The 18,965-nt window shown below is 51.2% G+C and overlaps 2 protein-coding genes and 1 long non-coding RNA gene across 10 annotated transcripts in view; 1 reads left to right on the top strand and 2 right to left on the bottom strand.

The window, feature by feature from the left end:
* The window catches only part of LOC121070686 (synaptotagmin-6-like), a 20,041-nt gene extending 14,761 nt beyond the window's left edge, over positions 1-5,280 (bottom strand). Inside the window, exons 1-3 of one of the 2 annotated variants that reach the window (XM_040558207.1) lie at positions 4,838-5,280; positions 2,296-2,475; positions 1,518-1,633 (exon numbers count right to left, since the gene is read on the bottom strand). In XM_040558207.1, the coding sequence (XP_040414141.1) occupies positions 1,518-1,633; positions 2,296-2,464 (285 nt within the window). In that variant the 5' untranslated portion in view covers positions 2,465-2,475; positions 4,838-5,280. Of the gene's footprint in view, positions 1-1,517; positions 1,634-2,291; positions 2,476-4,837 lie in introns of those variants that run through there. The other variant, XM_040558208.1, reaches the window with a different exon arrangement.
* Positions 1-8,535, top strand: part of LOC121070687 — a 17,645-nt gene extending 9,110 nt beyond the window's left edge. The window contains exons 2-4 of the long non-coding RNA XR_005820171.1: positions 3,957-4,070; positions 5,455-5,528; positions 7,604-8,535. This is a non-coding gene — a long non-coding RNA (uncharacterized LOC121070687). The remainder of the gene's footprint in view (positions 1-3,956; positions 4,071-5,454; positions 5,529-7,603) is intronic.
* LOC121070683 (ribonuclease inhibitor-like) lies at positions 8,418-18,965 on the bottom strand. 7 transcript variants are annotated; one of them, XM_040558200.1, is made up of 10 exons: positions 18,828-18,965; positions 16,540-16,645; positions 15,072-15,242; positions 13,213-13,383; positions 12,435-12,605; positions 11,494-11,664; positions 10,828-10,998; positions 9,930-10,100; positions 9,610-9,780; positions 8,418-9,217 (listed from the first exon to the last, which is right to left on the bottom strand). In XM_040558200.1, exons 2-10 carry the CDS (start codon positions 16,623-16,625, stop codon positions 9,130-9,132), a joined length of 1,371 nt encoding a protein of 456 aa, XP_040414134.1. In that variant the 5' UTR covers positions 16,626-16,645; positions 18,828-18,965; the 3' UTR covers positions 8,418-9,129. The 7 variants fall into 7 exon arrangements, with proteins under 7 accessions (XP_040414134.1, XP_040414137.1, XP_040414133.1 ...); XM_040558203.1 differs by lacking the exon at positions 18,828-18,965 and adding an exon at positions 18,400-18,417; XM_040558199.1 differs by lacking the exon at positions 18,828-18,965 and adding an exon at positions 17,556-17,637.

Below are 18,965 nucleotides of genomic sequence, written 5' to 3'. Positions count from 1 at the left end.
TTCTTTTTCCTACAATGGTAGGCACAGGAGGTGTGTTGATACCTAGTGCTTTTGCTCGTGCAGTCATGCCAGCGCCTGACAGGCCAGCTCCCTGGCATAGCACAGCCTCATTCGCTGGTTCAGATCACGGGAAGAAAGAGGTCGAAGAAGCTTTGCTGCCCTCGGGACCTGCATTTGAGCTCCCGCTCCCCCCAGGTACTGCTCTGCAAACATCCTCTGCTGGGCTCTGTGCCATGGGGGCCTCTCTGGGGCATCCCCAGCAGCTTCAAAGTGTTCTTTGCTTTCATTTTCTCTGCAAATGAGCACCGTTGATGTGACGCTGAGCACCCTGCACAGTGGAGCCCAACAGCCATGCTGCACCAGCGAGAGCACGGGCATCAGCGCAGCCGCCTGGCTGTGCAGGATGGCCACTCTTTTAGCATTTTTCCCTTCTCGCCATGCTTTTTTCTCCAGTGAGAGACGAGCAGCTGCAGCTCTGCGATAGCCATTTTGTACTCAGCAGCTGCTGATGGTATTTTGGGGCTGTTGCTGAGCAGGCTCTCGGCTGGCTGCAGAGCCGTCTGTGCCCGCCTCACTTCTGCTCTGCTTCCTGCTCTGCAGCGAGGCCTGGCCAGCTGCGGGGAGGTCAGCAGGAACTTGAGGAATTCGTTTTATTGGAAACCACATCCCTCCCATAACAGAGGCACAGGCTGGAAGTGGGGAAGAAAGTGGGTTGTGGGGGAGGGAGAGGGGATGGGAAAGGCCCGCAATTGCTTCTTCAAGAAAACCGGATAAATTCTGGATGAAGGAGAAGCAAGGAGACGTGAAACTTCTGATCGAGTGAGGTTTTTCACCAGTTTCCCCAGAAATGGCACTTGTGGGTTTCTTCACTTCCCTCAGTGACAGACTCCATGAGCTCTGTGACTGCCCCAAAAACACCTGAAGTAGCTGCAAAGGTCCCTGCTGCACACTGTGACACCTACCTCCTACATCTTGCTTGCAGCCTGCAGAGCTGGAGCATCTCCTAGCAGCCCTACTTAGGAGACGTCTAGATCTGAATTTGTCACCCAAAACTCACCCAGGGCGCTCCCAGTACCCGCTGGGAGGCTGAGGGACGATGACACAGATGGCCTGAGTGCACCGGGGCTGTGGGCAGACTGCAGTACCCATAAAACCACTGCACTGGGGTCCTCATGTGTCAGTGCTTTGCTTCTTTTGCTCCCCCCCTTTCCTCCTGTGTATCTCCGGGACTGTCTGGTCCTGCCTGGGAAACAGGGTAAGCGGGCTCATGGCCCTGACACAGGTCTGGCCCTGGCACCCCACATGAAGAGTTGTTGTTTAAGTGAAAGAGCAGTATTTTGCTTCCTCCATTCCTTTCAGCTGGAGACATTCTCTCTTTATACGTTTTCTTGCCACAGGGTTTTGCATCTTGTTTTCTAGCAGAGTTGAGAGGCTGTCAGTCAGCCCACCTCTTGACCCTGTGGGGTTTCTGCCAACAACGATGGCTCTTGACCTTGCCCTAGCATCAACATACTTGCCTTGAAATCCTCATTGCTCGCCTTAGAGGTGTCAAGCAGGAAAGGTGGCATCTTCTTCCCCCAAAAGCCATTCTCTGCCTTTATCTTCACCCTGTCTTCACTGTGGTATTTCTTCTCTGTGGGAATACAGAAAAGCCAAGTAAGTGATCTCCAGCTTGGAGATGGTGATGTTTGGAGGCTGAAAGTCTGAGGATGGGATTTTTATTTGGGAGTTTCTGAAAGTCTTTAGGGAGCCCAGAGTTTAAAAAATCCCATCTCTGGAAATCAGGACCTTTAGATGGGATACCCCAAAAGCTGGGTACGGGTAGAAGGACAACGGATCCTACAGCCTGTCTTGACCTCTCCTCCCTCAGGGACCATGTTGTCACCAGCAAGGCCTTGTTAGTGGGACCTGCTGAGTCCAAGGCAACAACCTGCTGAGGCAAGCCTACAACAACTGTATTTGCAGGGTATGCTTGTGGGGTCCTGAAACGTGTGCCCCATTTGTCTCCTTACAGGCAGCAACCAAGAGAGGTGGACTGCCCCAGCTCCACGTCATGTCAGCAAGAGGGACCTGGTCCCTTGCCTGCCTCAGGTCAGGGCACCTTGGGCATGGTGCGTGGCACAGTGACTGCGACAGAAATGCTTGCAGTTGGAAGCATAAAAACCGAGGACATAGCTGTTAGCGAAGCCATGCTCAGCTCCTGCATCTACTCCAGGATGGAAGTTGCTTTTTGAGAGGAAAAGGTAGCAGAAACAGGCCCCTGGTGGCTGCTGAGCACTGTTGCCCAATACTTACTTTTTCTAGCCCTGTGGCGTTTCTGGAGCTGACACACCTGGCAAGCTAAGATGGTCAGGGCCACCAGGAGCAAGAGGATGGCTATTGCCAAGATCCCATACTTCCAGGTATTGGAAAAGGGCAGCTGTAAGCTGTGCAAGGTGAGCGTGATGGATCTGTCCTCTGTCATGCCTTGTTCCTCTGAGAGAGAGAGAAGGAAGAAAGGGGTCAGCATTGCTAGCACTGCCTCACCGTGTTGTACGACCCAAGCAGGATGCAGGCTGGGAAGGAAAAGGTCTGTATTCAAGTCATACATAAACTGCAGCTTAGGCCCATACACACAGAATTAATTAGTCATGTTGCTGGCCATGCAATATTATTTACGTGTGTTTGTGCTCACTGGATCACTGCTGCATCATCACGGATCTGTACTCATCATTGCCACACAGGCAGGCTTCTGCTGGATTTCACTGCTTTTGGCCAGAGCAATTGACAAAGCAGCTTACAGTCTTCCAAGATGAAAGACTGCTGGAAATGTGCCACACCTGCGACTTCCCTGCAAGCTTCTTCTCACCCTGCTTCCTTGCCCTATATATAGGATATACCACTGCTGCCTCCTACCGTTGGAGAGAGACACTTTATCAGGGAGTGGAGTGATAGGACAAGGGGAAATGGCTTTAGACTAAAAGAAGGTAGTTTTAGATTAACTATAAGGAAGAAATTCTTACTCAGAGGGTGGTGAGGGACTGACACAGGTTGCCCAGAGAAGCTGTGGCTGCCCCATCCTTGGAGGTGCTCAAGGTCAGGTTGGATGGGGCTTTGGGCAGCCTGGTGTGGGGGGGGTCGGAATTAGATGATCTTTAAGGTCCCTTCCAACTAGGATTCAGTTACTGTCCCTTCTCCTTATTGCCTTCTGACAGTGCCTGGCAAGAAGATGCTTGGGGAGAGCGCATGAGAACATGCTAGGTCCCTGTATTGGGAGCCAAGGGAAGGCCTCTGTTTGGAAATTTGAAGAAAGGGATCTGGAGAGTTTGTCATCTGTCCCTAGAAGTAACCTGACAGTCCTAGGAAGAAGAAGAAGCTTAGTTTGGACTTCCATCTCTGTCCCTTTGCTCCAAGAGAAAAGATGGCAGTGGTCCATTAGGCTATGGCTCGCCATAGCCTTTCATCCTGCTTAGCCTAAGTAACCAGTCCTCTTAGGGTAAATATCCTTTAAGAGCATTATCATCCTTCTCAGGAGAAGGTTGAATCCATCTGGAGAGGAGCAGGGATGAGTGCTCCCTCCCCCTAGGCCTTTACACCCATTCACAATAGAGCTCTGGTTAGGAACAGCACGTGGTGGTGGTGGTTTTTTTTTTCTTTTTTCTTTTTTTTTTTCATGATTACTTAAGATGAGGTTAGAACACTAATCTTTGCAGGGAGCAAACATTTCACCCAACTCTAGCAAACAAGAGCAGCCAAGAAACAGAGCCCAGCTTCAGACGAGGTCTGTTCCAAGAAATTACTGCTGGTTTACACAGCCCAAAGCAAGCTTGAAAGCAGGAATCAGTTTAGTGAAACTTCCTGCACAGAATCCCTAAATGTGCGTGATTTCTTCACCTCAGAAGATGTTGCTGTTCATACCAGCTATTTTCTTCTATGATTTCTCATCACTGACTGTATTATCTGTACCTTTGTTGCAGGACCACGTGCAGCTGCTGGGGTATATGCTCTGTATAACGTACCCCATCCACCTCCACTGGAGATGAAGCAGTAGAAATGAACGGGAAGTGACTGGCAGAGACATCCTTGTGTGGGTGAGAGCTAAATCTCAGTCTAAATAAACACTTCCCTGAAAAAAAAAAAATGGACTAAGGGGAGCCTTTAAAACTGGCTGAGAAATTTAACTCACTGCTAACCTGCAACTAGTTGTTGTGCCATAAAAATTCTCAAAGAATCACAGGCAGGCTGAAGAGCAGTTCTATGGAATCCAGAGGAATTCACCTATAGTATAACCCTCAGGAAGAGCATAGCATGAAGGTAAAAGAACCTGTAGTTTAACAGGCAAACGATTGCATATATCCATTAGTCCTGATTCTGCACTGCAGACCCAGAGACCTTAAAGCTTGTGGCTGGCTGTCATTCACCTGAGAGGTTTCTTATTTTTAAGAACCTGCATCTGAATTATGTAGCAGGAAAGCAGCTATTTAAGTAAAAGCAGCGAGGCTGAATGTCTCCTGAACCACCACACTCAGCCTAAGACTCCTGGGACTTGCTCCAAATCAGCTTCACCTTTCAAGGTCTGCTGTGAGCTGCCCCAGCACTGCTGGGTAAGTTAGCCCAACCCCAAAAAATGTGCACGGCCGCTCTGCCATCGCACAGGTGGGGCAGGACAGGCCTGCCGTGGCACGTCCATCACCCTGTCCCATGTCCCCCTCACGTAAATCTGGCTGCCACTCGTTCCTTGTCATGTAGATGGCAGCCTCCAGCAGGCCAGGTGCTCCCCACACAAAGAAGAGGATCCCATCCCCAGCTCCTCCCAGGTGCCTAACTCAACACTGGGTGACTTAAACAAAAATCATACCTTCAGAAACAGCTTAAAAGCGGGTCTCTGGGAACCCTCTGAGAGCCTGCACGCCGCCAGCACACAGCAAGATCGGTTTGTTATTCTAGAAAAACAAGGTCCCACCCTGCTCAGCAAGACGGGAGCCAATATTGATGAAGCCGGTTCGGAACAGGGCGTACATGTGGAACAATGCAATGGCAAGGCTGCCGCTCGGTTAACTCCACAAGAGCTGCAGAGGGATGGGGTTTTGGGTGCCCGCTTGGCAAATCTGGCCGTGAGGGTCACCGCAGGAGGTGCTCTGTGCTGAGAAACCCTGCAGCTCCCTGGCAGGTCCTAAGCAGGGCATGAAGGGGAGAGACTGAGCTTCTGGGCTCTGCGAGAGGAGCTTTTATAACCCTCTGCTGCTCTTGGCGAAATCATGAAACCGTGGCAAATGCTGGCCAGTAATCCCTAGTCACATGTGAATGCAAGCCCCCAGAAAACATGGGATAGGTGAGTGGAATAAGAATACATGCTCTTCCTCTGTTTTTGCTGTGCAGTTGTTTTTTAACTCTTCTTCCTTTACCCAAAGCAATAGGATTTTTTTATTTTTTTTTTGGCCCAAGTCTGTCCTGTGGATGTCGGGGCTGTTGCAGCTGGATACCAGGATGCAGCTGGATGGGAAGTCTTCGCACACACTACCGGAGCTAGATCCATAGACACCTGAAAGGTAGGAAGGGTTTTCTCCTTCAGGATTAAGAGGGTGGCGCCAAGTTATGTGGCAATTAGAGGGCCAAGAATTGAGGAGGAAGACGAGGAAGGAGGTAGAACAGCATCCTTCAGGGCTTTCCTTCCTCCCTCACCGGTTCTCATTCCTTGTCCCATCTGAACTTGAGGGATCAAGTCCTGTTTGGTCTTTCCAGTCGGGAACTCTGCTCTCTCTCCATCAAGTCACCCAAATCCAGCCTGACTTCTTCCCCCAAAGCATTTGTTAGCAGCCACTAGCCCACTCCATTGGGATTACAGCTGTAAACCCCGCTGGGATTACAGCTATCTTTGATCCCTGCAGTTAGGAGATGTGGCTGCATCCTTGCTTGCAGCATGTCTACTTTAGATTTGCTTTGCAAGCTGCGGCAGGGAAGGGGGAAATGGATCCCCTGGGAGTCTGCTGTGAAGACAGCAGCATCTCCCCTCTGCTGTAAGGGCTGAACAAAGTAGCCCTCTCTCCTCGTTGTGGGAGGTGCTGAGGAGTAAACTCTTTGGTGCTTTCTATTCTAGTGATCCCCGAGCGCAGCCCCGCTCCTTGATTTGTGGTTGCTGCACATTAGAGATGAGCTGAGGCATCAACCCCGGCTACGAGGAGCTCAATTAGCCACGGCACACTTCGAAGTGATGGCAGGCAGGCAATTCTTCCTAGCCAATTACAGCGTGGCCTGGGGAGTGCTTCTGCACCCTTTGCATCATCTGCAAAGCATAATTAGGGTCTCAGCTAAAAATCTAAATGAAGTGTGAAACAAGGCAAAAACAATGCATATCATGTAAAGAAGTTAGGGTGGGGAAAGCCGGCTTTGCAGAAGGTCTGTCCCAACACCTTTTGGTTCTTGGGGTGTGATGGCCCCTGGCAAGGCAGGAAAAAGCCAGCAGCACCAGAGGGTTTGCACAAGTGGTTTGTGGGGTGCAAAGAGGGGTTGTTCTGGTTCTGTATTGCCCCCTGTGCTGCTGCTGGGGGGGGGGAGGGTGTGGCTGAGGAAGGAGGCACCCAGAAAGGAAGAGGTATTTGCCCAGCGTGGGAAAAGATAACAGAAATATATATTTAATTTTTTTCTGTGCAAAAAGAGGATTCGGGCAAGACATAAAACTCCCTTTCAGATTATTTTAGTAGAGAAGCTCTGGAGAGTTGAAATTGCTGTTAGCATCTGTGTTGTTCAGAGGGGGTACCTGGGGCCCTGCTGTGCTCCATCCCCTTCCCCAAAAGCTCCCGCAGCCTGGGTTGCCAGGACAGCAGTAAAACGACACTCTTCCAAAGCAAGCAGCAGGTTTAGCTGGGGTATAACCTGCCTGTGAGGCCAATAATGTTCGCTTAACTGCTTCTGGCAACGTAGCTGGAACACCGTGACCTCCCCGCTTTAGACCATATGATGCAATGAGCGAAAAAATAAGGTTGTTGCAGAGTCCTAAACTACTAGCAGAAACCCAACATTTTAACACAAACTAAACAGCTGTTGCCACTACTGAAATCTAAAATACAAACCTGTGAAAGAATATAAGAGCTCTAGACTCGAGTTCTCTGCTCCCAAATCTGTTTGATCTCAGGAGCCATGGTTCTTTAAAAGGGTTTGCTTAAGGTGTCAAGATGTCAGTGTTCGGAAACATGCTTTGGGGTTACATGCAGTGCAAAGAGATGGTGCACGGCAGCTTGTTTATGTGTAAATTAGCCTGCTGTTTGTATTATAACCCTGGGCTGCACAAAATTTGCAATGGCATTGAGCTGTCTGCCATCAACTGAAAGTTATACCTGCATTTCCTCAATCTTATATTTTGGCTGTGTAATTTTATTAACCTTTATAATGCAATAAAAGAGAAAGCCGGTATTTGCAAGCTGCTGATAGAAGGGTACCCGAGGTCCAACGGTTCACCCTGACATCCCAGAACCAGCAGGCACCCTCTGGTCACCTCAGGCCACATCATGTGCTCTCAAAAACCCACTTCTATTTATTTTTTTTATTTTCTTTTTGGAGCAATGTCTCAGCCCAGCCTTGTGCCTAATTTTTGCTGCTTCCCTCATGCTTGCACTGGCTCTTGCAGCCCCTCTTCGGGTCTACCCTCTCTGCTTCTTCCCACGTTTGAAACAAGCCCACGTGCCAAATATGCAAGGGACCAGGGATGCAAAAAACCCGTCTAAGAGTTCCTCAGAATGGGTAGGCTTCTAAACACAAGAACTGCTTCTGCCCTTGATGGAAACCAAGTAATTCTAGAAAAAGAGAAGTTTTTAGCATTTTGGGCAGCATCAAGGGAAGTGTGGAGGAACTCTGCTCAGGCAAATGCTCTCCTTTGTTGGAACCATGCTCAGATCAATGATTTACCTCAGCCCAAGAAAAGCCAGTTACAGCCTCTACGAGATGAATACGTGAGCATCACAAGGCATCTTCAAATTGCACGCCACACTAAGCGACTGCTGCATGGAGAGAGATGTGAGCAAACAGGATTATTTATTTTTTTTTGCATGCTTTCTGCAGGGTTAGCCCCAGGCAACACCAGGCTTCTCACCTGCATTTTTTAAGCTACATTCTTTCTTCCGTTGCATTGTAGCATTTTAAGTGTGATCAGATTTGTTTTCCCTTGCAAGAAGGTTTATTAAAGCTCCAACTGGACGAGTAGCCCCAGTCAGTAACCTCTGAAACAAGGGAAATGTTTTCTAGGCTTGCAGCCTTCCTAGGGGCTTGACTAAGGTCTCGTGACAGGCTTCAGCTAGGAACGTAACCAAAAGCAAACAAGAAACAAATTATTAGTAGTAGAGTAGTTCAGAGTGATGGATTGGCATTAAAGAAGAAATATACAGATTCAAGCTATGGGTTGTATCTTATTTTTCTTTTTATAAGTAAAAAAACAAAGCATTTAATTATTTGCAAACAGATTTTAATAAAATGCCTGTAAAACCACTCTTGCCAGAGCAAACGTATCAAACCATTTAATCTTTTCCCATACCAGCAGAAACGTACAGCATCTTTTGTTTGTGGGAAAAATCACTTTTCAAGGGATGCTAATTCTTGAAGTTAAGCAGCTGAACAGCCACTCGTTTCTTTTTCCTCTAGTAGCCTGGTCATCACTGCCTTTCCAACAACTCCTCTACAGAAAGGCAGTGGAGAGCTGACTTTTAGATTAAGAACCACATTTGTTATGTGGCTTGGTTTTTTTGTTGTTGTTGTTTTGGAGAGCTTTCTCCAGAGACCTGGCAAAGGCACCACCCAGTAGTAATACAGCAGGTAGTTCTTCCCTTGCCTTTGGGAAGGAGCTCTCTTTTAGAGCCCGACTAATGCGTTAGGAGGGATTACAGGATTAAAGAGCTCCTAAAGGGTACAGACCCACTTCTAGCAGATGCCCAGTAATTGTTTACTTCAAGGATAACGATGCTGCAGTGAAAATGTGCAACGCTTTCATGAGCCTCAGCGCTGCACGGAAGGCTTATCAGCTACCTGGACACCCCACTCAGGGAACCCACAAGTGTTTTTTGGTAAAAGCACATTCTATATTAAATTAATTAGCTTTATGTACGAAAAGTTCAGATTAAGAAGAGGACACTGCTTTGACTTTGCTCTGTAGGCAGTCAGCACTCATGAAATGATCTTCACTTCAGGCTTGGACTCTTCCAGGGCTCTTAGTTCATCATCCACCTCAGAACTCCAGAAAATGTCATACAAACTGCACCAAAACAAAAAGGCAAGCTGGTTTAGCAAGCATCCTCCCATTGAGGTAAGAGAGAGCAGGAAGACACGCAAATTGCTGTTATGAGAAGACCACATAACAGAAAGGGCCCCATCTAGGTTGTGCAGTCCGCCCCAACAACCAGTAATGGGTCTTACAGCACCGGACCATGCTATTCCCACCATAGCACCACCATCTCCTCTTCCTCAGGCCTCAGGGACCAAAGCGGATTAAGCCATTATGGTCACACCACTCGGAAGGGTCAGGGAGGGCTTTGCAACAAGCAGATGGTGTTTCACTCCCCCTGGGGTCACCAGGAGGACTGGTTCCCCTGGCTGGAGTTTGCTGTCTGCCAGGGGAACGCAAGCAAGACCAGAAACATCACTCACATCAACTGCTGCAGCTTGCAGTTGGGATTCCTCACGGCTTCGCAGAGCTTCCTCACGCCTTCATCCTCCAGAGTGTTGTAGCTCAGGTCCAGCTCCGTAAGGCACGGCTTGGCAACCATGAGGTTGGCGAGCGTGGCACAGCAGGCTGCGGTGAGATCGCAGTTGCCCAGCCTGAAGGGAGAGGAGAGAGCACAGCAGAGTGGGAATTTTGGCCCCCAAGCAAAAAAAAAAAAAAAAATCTAGTGCTATCCCTCTCTGTATGCTGTTCTTGGAAGGGTAACACAGCAAGAGAGGAGATGACTTGTGAGGGTGCCCCTTACCATAGGGAGTGGATGTTGCAGTTGGGGTGCAGCAGCCCTTCACACAGGAGTTCAACACCTGCATCTCCCAGCTTGTTCTCGCCAATGTGCAGCACTTTCAAGTGTTTGTTCACGCTGAGAACAGAGCTGACTGCCTTGCAGCATGCAGTCGTGAGCCCGCATTCTCTAATCCTGCAAAGGAAAAATGACATGAGAACTCCAGGGATCTAGAGAGCATCAAGCACTGTTCACTTCACGTTTGCTTCAGAGGAGTCTGCAGACTGAGAAAAGAGGAAAAGAAGCCTTCCCACAATCCCTGAACTTCTCTCCATCCCCGTCTGCCAATCCTTTCAGAGCAGCACTTCTCCCACCATTTATATTTGGGTTGTTTGTCTCAGAGTATGTATCTAGGACAGACAGCTGCCCATAGAAGCACAGAAACAGACTCCTGTTCAGAGAAGCATGCTGCTCTCTCAGCTCCACTATGCACTCCGGGGGCACTTCACCAATTCCCATGCCACGGGGGTAGGGCAAGAACTCCATTGAGGGGTAGGAGCTGAACTTGCGACGTAGAAAAGTTGAAGAGCTGCCTGTTACAGTTCCATGTGAAAGAACAGTTTTCCCCTCCAGGCCATGCAATAGCAGAGCACCCCAACCTGTAATGTAATGTAATGCTGTCAGCAGTGAGAATGCTGAGAATGGTTTTGTCATCCAAACCTCCTCTGGTTAGATTTAGATTGTAAAGTTGGCACCACAGGTTCTGGTGCTGACTTTTACCCAGTCCTTCCAATAAGCAATTATACTCTTCATTTGTGGAACCATCACAGCTGAGGATTTATTTTGTATTATTTCACCTACATCTCTCTTCAGTTAGGTCTCCAAAAAAGTCGTGGGTATGTGAAGCCTCACAGCAGCTTACCATAGCTCCTGGAGGTTAGCTTTGGGATCCTTGAGCGCCTGACACAGCATCTCCATTCCTGAGTCTCTCAGGTTATTGTCTATCAGACTGACCTCTAGGAGGGTCTCTTTTGTACTGAGGACTCTGGAGAGATCTTTACAGCTAGCGCTTGTGAGATCGCAGTCCCATAACCTGCAGGGAAGAACCAAGTATTATTTCCCCCAAAAAATTACTTAGATTAGAAAACACAGTTCTCTGTTAGTATTCTGAACTTCTGGTTACAGCATTTCGTTTTCTTCAGTCCTTTACCAAACTCGTCCATGTATCGTACCACGGAGCTTTCTCTTTACTTTCCACCCTTTGCCCTGAACGTTCTGTTTGTAACAGAAAAGGAATATGAACACTCGTTTCTGGTAGACAGACATCTCAAGAGGAGGAAAAGACACTGTCATCACAAATTCTCATTCACCCTCTCCCCAGAATTTGGTCTAAGTGATTTCAGTGCAGCCTTACTCCTTCATGGTGTCCTCCACCAGGTTTTGTGAAGCAACTAACTTGCAGTAGAGACATCCTTGTTTCACTAGGGGGTGTAACTGAGAAGCTTTCTGCTTTGGAGCAGACCAACAGTACAACCTAGACAGCCCAGAGGCCGCAAGAGGGATTTAAGCAAACCCTCTCTACCCTTACCACAGCTTCTGGATTTTGCAGTTTGGATGCAGCAGTCCTTGGCACAGCAGAGCCAGGCCGGAGTCCCCGATCTTGTTATCCCCCACAGACAGATCTATCAGCGACGACTTGTTGCTCAGCACCGCGCTGATGTCCCGACAACTATCGCTGGTTATTCCGCAGTTTTCCAGGCTGCAGGAAAAAAAAAAGCACAGTTTGAATTGCTGCTCTAAACCTGCTGCATTAGATATGATCCTCCACTCCCAGTTTGGACATTCACCCTTATATCGACTGTCTTTTTGAAGAGGAACTCTTGGATGTATGACACTGTGAGTCCCCAGCAGCCACAAGCCAAACTGGGACACAGAGAATGAAGGAAAAGGGACTGCTGGCTGCTGCAGAGCCCTGAAGCCTCTGCACAGCTGGAGCTGGCTCCCTAGATCTACGTAGCAGTGACTTAGCAGCTGTGTGCTCCTCCGGCCAGGCTGTGCTGAAGCACCTGGGCAAGTTAAAACAAATCGTGCTGCTACCCTGAACCCGTTCAGGGGCTGTACCAAGAAGAGGACAAATTCAACATCTCTTTCTTGAAGAAAATCTGGGTCTGAATAAATATGCTCAGCCAGCTGGTAACTCAGGGGTAAGAACTAGAGTCTCTGAAGGCTGTTGCTCTGCAACTCGCAGATACTAATGAGCAGCCACTCCTTGTAATTGCAAATTTAACCTGGGGTCCATGTTCACACCACACCAATAGACATGGGAGTGAACTTCGAATCACATGATAGTTAAAAAAAAAAAAAAAAAACACACAGATGTGCCTTCAGTTTCCACAGTTCTAGGAATCTGAGCCTGCAAAAAGCTGGCCTAAATTTCAAGCATTCTTGACAACAGTTTTTCCTTCTTTTGCGCACAGTAGGAATAGCAGCAGGGTTATTTGCAGCTAGAGATGACCAGCTCTTCCTTACTGTAGTAACTCTAAGTTGCAGCTTGCCTCCACCAGCCCCCGGCACAGCTGCTTTACAGCTGTATCTCCCAGCGTGTTGTTGCTCAGGCTGAGCTCCTTCAGGGTGGGCTTGGTTTGCAGAGCAGCATTGAGAGCTTCCACAATATCAGCCGTGAGTTCACAATACTCCAGCCTGCAAGGAGAAAAGAAACCCGGGCAAAAACAAGTGTCTCCACCACGTCCTGCTACCAACAGACACATCAAGGCAGAAAATGTGCCAGTGGGGTCTACGAGCTGAGACTAGGCAATACATGAAGGAGAGAGGACCACAAGCAAACTGCAGCCTGTAGTTCTTCGCAGCGTGTTATTTCTTAAACTTAGACCCCAGGGAAACCAAGCAAGACTAGTCCCCCACTGAAGCAACACACAGGCTGCCTCAGCTTTGAACTGCAGCACATCACGCAGCCTCACCACCAAGCCTTCCCAAGAGGGGCTGGAGACTGCAAAGAGACCTGGGTCCAGCTCAGATGTAAAGCATGGACCAGCTGCAGCAGAATCAGCCTTCCCCTGGGAGTCAGGGGCATCTTGCATTAACAGGACGCTGCCAAATGAGCTGAATAAAGCCTACAGGAACAGGCACCCAGCTCTGACAAACCCTCAGGACCCGCTCCCATGAATAAGCACGACCACGTTCAGATAAAGCAGGAAGAAATCCACAGCTGGCAACAAAACTCCTGTTTGTCTCAGGTTCAAGACGTATGCGAACTGTCTGATGACCAAAATGCCCAGGGACTACTTACTGCAGCTTCTGCAGCTTACAGTTGGGGTTCATCAGCCCCTGGCACAGCACCTTCACTCCAGCAGTTCCCAGCTTGTTGTCACCCACGTGCAGCTCTGTCAGCGACGGCTGTGCGCTGAGGACAGAGCGGAGAGTCTCACAGCTGGCACTCGTCAGGTTGCAGTTCTGCAGCCTAAAGGAGGGAGGCAGCTCAGGTGAGAGAAATGCATCCCCAGTATTACTCTAGGGCTCTTCTGGGAGAAGTGCAGCTGCTGGGGTTTGGGCACAGGAAGGACACCGTGGCACCACCAGGGTGTAGCTCTCTCGAAAGCAGTACATCCAGGTAAGCACTGTTATTTTAAGGTCTGCCAAAATATTGTACCAGCTAATAGTGTACCTGTAACATGAACTCCTAGGTTCCCTTTGGTCTAATTGCTCATGTAGCATCTCTAGCAGAAGAAGGATCCACCCTACATTAAGCAGTACCGCAGCTGCTTTGTAGCAGTGTTTTAATAACGATAAGGTTAATCCCTGAGAGAAAGCACATCTTATGATCTCCTGTTCCCCTGGAAATGTCATCCAGAGTAGCTAAAAGTAACAATCTTGTCTAACTTGGCTTAAATCCCTGGATATATAATTCAGAAGTTTTACTGTAAGCTTCAAGAAGGATCTATGAAGCTTATCCTTCAGTGCTCAGGCTGGGAGAAGCTGTATAGGAACCAGGCTGTTACTTCTACAGGGTGCTTTGAACTATTGGACATGACGCCCTTGTAATGGAGAAGTGTTGTGCATAGTGGTGCTAAGTTTGGCTTGGATTTGGTTGCTCTTTTTCCCTAAGACACCTTACCAGAACCCCAAAAATGAACAATCATGTTTCTACAGAACTGATACAACCTAATCCGTGCTATTTCATGGGGGCCCTGGAGAGTTTGGAGCTCAGGTCAAAAGCTCCTAGTACAAGGTCAGTCTCCTAGTACAGTGTAGCACAGTTACACTTGGAAGCCCACCTGAGAACTGCCGCTTGAGCAGCTTCAGCCTACTCTCCCTTTATTTGCCAATGCCTCCTCGCTGCAGGGGGCACGCTGACTTTGAAGCAGGCCTATCTGGTCTAAAAAGCAAACAATTTGTACGAGGTAGCGTCAGGAAGATACCAGATGCACCTCAGGAGCTGGCAAACTCCAGTTCTCTGCAGAAGAGCTCCTGGACAGAGAAGGTAGCACCTTGCTGAGGGTCACTAAAGAGCAAAGGCAGCAACCGCTCCTGCAGCGTGGTTGGGCTGTAGGGCTTGCTAGGGGAAGTCTTTTAATGCCACAATATGCTGCTGGTGCCTCTGCAGAAACTGCTGGCTTGAGCCGAGCCCCACATCTAGCCCCTGCCCAACTGAGAAGACAGGGCTGGTGGCAGAGCCAGTTCGGTAGGGTGCAGAAAGACTGACAGCTCAGGAAATGCCAAGGAACACCAACGCTCACAGGAACACCCTTTTGCTTGGTTCCCAGAGAAAGAAGCAAGCAAACTGGACGGGACTGCTAAACCCCGTGCTGATAACGGGCAGGAGAGTAATCTGAAAAATACGTTTCTGAGAATGTCAGTTACGTCCTAACGGCACATACTCTAAAGAAGGTCTCCATAAACCCTTAGCTTGGCTGGGAAAACTCTACCTGTCCTTCCCTCTGTGCTGGAAGACAGATTGATAACCTGGAGTCTTACAGCAAATATGCTAGCTAAGTAAAAAATCCTACAGTATTCCAACCATCTGACCTAGGTAACAGCTGAGATGCACCAGCACAGCTCTGGTCCTATGATCACATACTAGTTTGCCTTGTGACTTCACCTACGGCACTCTGCAAGCCCATCCGAGCGAGGCAATCAGCGTGGCTTTACCATAACTTCTGCAGGCTACAGCTGGGCGTCAGCAGCCCTTTGCACAGGTACTCAATGCCTGCATCTCCCAGCTCGTTGTTGTTCAGCTTCAGCTCGGTGAGGGACGGGTTCGTGTTGATGATAGAGGAGAGGTCCTTACAGTTACTGCTGGAGAGATTGCAGTCATCCAGCCTGAAAGAGAAGGAGAGGTGGGGTCCGTTAGTCCTCAGGGCCTCCCTGGCTGAAGCGCTCCCCAGGAAAGCAAAGTGGCCAACCTACACCTCCTTGGTCCCTGGGACACCTCCGGAAGGATGCGTGTGGCTCGCTGTGCAACACGCGGCCCAGACCTCTGCTTCTACAGGGCAGAAGATGCGCTCTGCCTGCAGGGCTGTGGCACACGAGGGGCTGACGGCAGCTTCCCAAGCCCCAGGCCTCCTCCGTGCTGCGCAGCCACACGTCTTGCCCGCCTTGGCAGGGCTTCAGCCAGAGGACGATGCGCCTTCATCTGGCCTTCGCTAGCGACAAACTACCCATGTCTGAAGCCACGTTTAGCCAGAGGCCGGCTTGCGGGCTGCCGGACTGGTTCTGCACCGAGACTAGCCCAGCCGGGCCCGCAGCCAGGCTTCCCAGCCCCTCGGGGATCCGGCCTCGTACGGGTGAGTCACGCAGCCCTCACGGCCTCTCTCAGCAGGGAGCAAGGCTGCAGCACGACAGCGGCCTCTCGCACTGAAGGCAGGGTTTTATTTGCTGCCGCTCAGTTGAGGAGGAGAGAGCTGGACGGCGTGGAGAGTCAGGGAACGGACTGGGAGCCAGGGACGGAGCAGGACGGGCAGGGGGTGAGACGGAAGAGGCACGGGGTAAGGAAGGCATTGCAAAGAACCTCACAGTCCCAGGCACGGTCTGTGGGGAAGGCTGCAGAAGCAAATCTTCTGAACAGCCTCATCCCATTCCCCTGCTTGCACTGGGGAACACGGTTCCCCCACAGCGGCTTGCTCAGCACTCTAGGAGGGTACTTTTGGAGACTGCCTGCGGAATTAAGAGGTGTTTGCATGGGGCTCATGCATGGCAGCCAAGGAACAGTCACTTGGCAGCATGCGTGCAACTTAATGAGCATGAAGGACATTTGCCTTCCCTCACCTGAGGGATCTGACTGTCAAGAATTACCAAAACAGTGGTCAAATGTGTGGATAACCACTCAAGACATTACCTGGGTGAGCGTGCATGCCGTAGTACAAGGGCAGCGTTAGTTCACACCAAGGGATGCTCCTCTCTAGACAAAATAAATCCTTGCAAGAGCATTTTTATCTTTTTATCAACTTTCTGGGCAAAAATATGTAGAATCATCTCTGTTCCTGGGCCACTTTTAAGTCATGGGTCAACAATACTACAGCTCAGTCTTGCTACTGAAATGCACTGTGCCTTGTACCTCTTCTCACAGCAGAGAAACACAACTCTTACTCAGAGGAGACGGAATGCAGCTAGGGACTACCTGATGCTTTTGCAGGATTTCATGGTAGACAGAAGCTCAGCCCATCGAGACGGGTCCATCTCCTCACACTGGATGTCAAGGTCCATTTTGGAAGTTGAGCTAGGATCTGAAAACGGAAAATCAAGCTGTTACTTTTGCCACCGACCGAGAAGCAAGCACAGCAACCCTCTTCAAACCCACCCGCAGCCCTGATGCAGGTCAGACCACGCAAAGTGGACAGGCCGTGCTTTTGGCAGCTTGCTGCGAGCAGCAGCGTTGGAGCAGCCCAGCCTTCAGGAGGCAGCCACTAAAACCGCTCACACGTGCTGGGTTTCGGCAGCTCTTCCTAACCACAGAATGAATGGCTGTACACGAGGTTCGGTACCCAGGCTTTGCGGGGGCACTCCGGGTGGGCAAGTCTAAGCACAGAGAGCCTGCCGAGAGGGGTTTTTCCTTGCTTCGCACCCAAACCGTGCTTTAGAAGTACCCCGGACGCTGCGATAAACCCGCACGGGGATGCTGCGAGGCCAGCAGCTGGGCAAGGGCAGCCCTGCTAACATGACTCAGAGCACGGCGCAGCCGCTTAAAAAACACCCAAACCCAACGCGCTGAGTGATCGCATCGGAATGGGGCAGTTAAAAAAAAAAAAAAAAAAGCCAACGAGGCAGCGCCGATGTTCGGCACCTCCTGCCCTAAACCCGGCACCTCCTGCCCTAAACCCGGCACCTCCTGCCCTAAACCCGGCACCTCCTGCCGCTCCATCCGCGGTTATTAGGAGCGGCGGTTGTTTATGCGGTCCGTCAGTTTTTACAGGTATGTCAGCAGACGCCCCCCGAGCTCCCCCCCCCGATTACTATTACTGTTTTTCAGGTGTTTTACCAAACGCCCCCCGAGCTTCCCCCCACCCCCCGAATTCTTATTATTAATATGATTATTATTTTATTGTATGGTATCTTAGCAAGCGCCCCCCGCGCCCCGCCCCGGGCTCCTATGGCTGCTGCTGTTACCATCTGGGGCACTCCGGGCCCCCCCCTTACCGCCGCCGCCCGCACGCTGCGCCCGGCCCGCTCCGCTCCGCCACGCCCCCTCGGGGGTGGCCACGCCCCCTTTTCCCTGCAAGCCACGCCCCCTTTCCGGACAGCCGCCCGTCCCCTTCCGCCTCGCCACGCCCCCTGGACGGTTTGCCACGCCCCCCTCCCGGCTCGCCCCGCCCCTCGCGGCCCCGCCCCGCCCCTCGCGGCCCCCCCGCCATTTTCCCTCCCTCCCTCCCCTCTCCCCCTCCTCCCCTCTCTTCCCCTATTTCCTTTATTCCTCCCCCATTCCTTCCCCTGCCCTCCTTTTCCTTCCTCCTCCATTCTTTCCCCTTCCCTATTTCTCCTTCTTCCCCCTTCTCCCCCCCCCCCCCCTACTTCTTACCACTTTTTCCATCTCTCTTCCCTCTCTTCCCCCTCCTTTTCCCCCTTTTTCCCTGCCAGAGCCCACAGGAGCGCAACCCCGCAGCGAGGGGAGGCACAAAAAGGGACGGGAAGACCAAAAGTGGCCAAAAGTGGCGTCCCAAAAGGGACGAGAGGACCAAAAGTGGCGTCCCAAAAGGGACGAGAGGACCCCAAAAAGTGCCGTCCCACTCTGGGCTGCCCCCTTGCCTCCTTTGGGGCCGTTCAAATGGGGGACACCCAAAAATACCCATCCCTCCGTGGGCTGCCTGGCTGCCACGGGGAGCCCTGTGGGGTGCCTCCCACCCGCCCTGGCCCTGTTTTCTCCCCTACTCCCTCCCGTAGCAGGACGTGCTGGGGGGCGGCACGAAGGCCTCTACCCCGAGCCCCACGGGTGGAGGCACGGAGGCCGGAGTCCTGCCGCCTCCCCCCCGGCAGCCGCACGCACCCAGCCCGGTACCGGTGGGCTTCTCCCGCGCATCCCACCCGGCGCGGAGCGGGGCCGGGAGGCGTTCGCCATCCCTCGGCTCGCTTCCTCCTCCGGCTGCCGGCTGCTCCCGGCCTCGCTATTGTTTCCCAACGCTTTTAGCCCCGGGTAAAAGCTCACGCAGGCCTCCAGAGGAAGGCGGCGAGGTGCTGAGAGGTTTCTACGCCGCCTCCCCTCGTGCCCCAACCCAAATCTCAGCATCTCCCCCGGTTTCTTCTGGCAGCAAACACCCCGTTCCCCTTCAGTCCTCCGGATAATCCCAACCGGCCGCTCCCGGCAAAGCAGCGTCCGCCACGCGCGGCCCCAAAATCCTACGGTTCCCCCTTTTTTGCTAAGGGAAAGGGGAAGTTTGGGGAGTTTTTGGGCCCGTTCGCGCGGCCGACACGTACCTCGCTCCGCTGGGCTCTCTGCGGGAGCGCGGCGGGCAGAGCTGACGCCTTCCTGCTGCAGTTACTACGCAACCTCTGCTGTTGTACACACGCTGCCTGCTAGAGGGAGAAGGGCACGTTGGGGCTCTGACGGCGTTT

This window comes from Cygnus olor, chromosome 5 (genome assembly GCF_009769625.2).
Source record: "Cygnus olor isolate bCygOlo1 chromosome 5, bCygOlo1.pri.v2, whole genome shotgun sequence".
Taxonomy (NCBI): domain Eukaryota; kingdom Metazoa; phylum Chordata; class Aves; order Anseriformes; family Anatidae; genus Cygnus; species Cygnus olor.
This window is presented reverse-complemented; position numbering and strand designations above follow the sequence as displayed.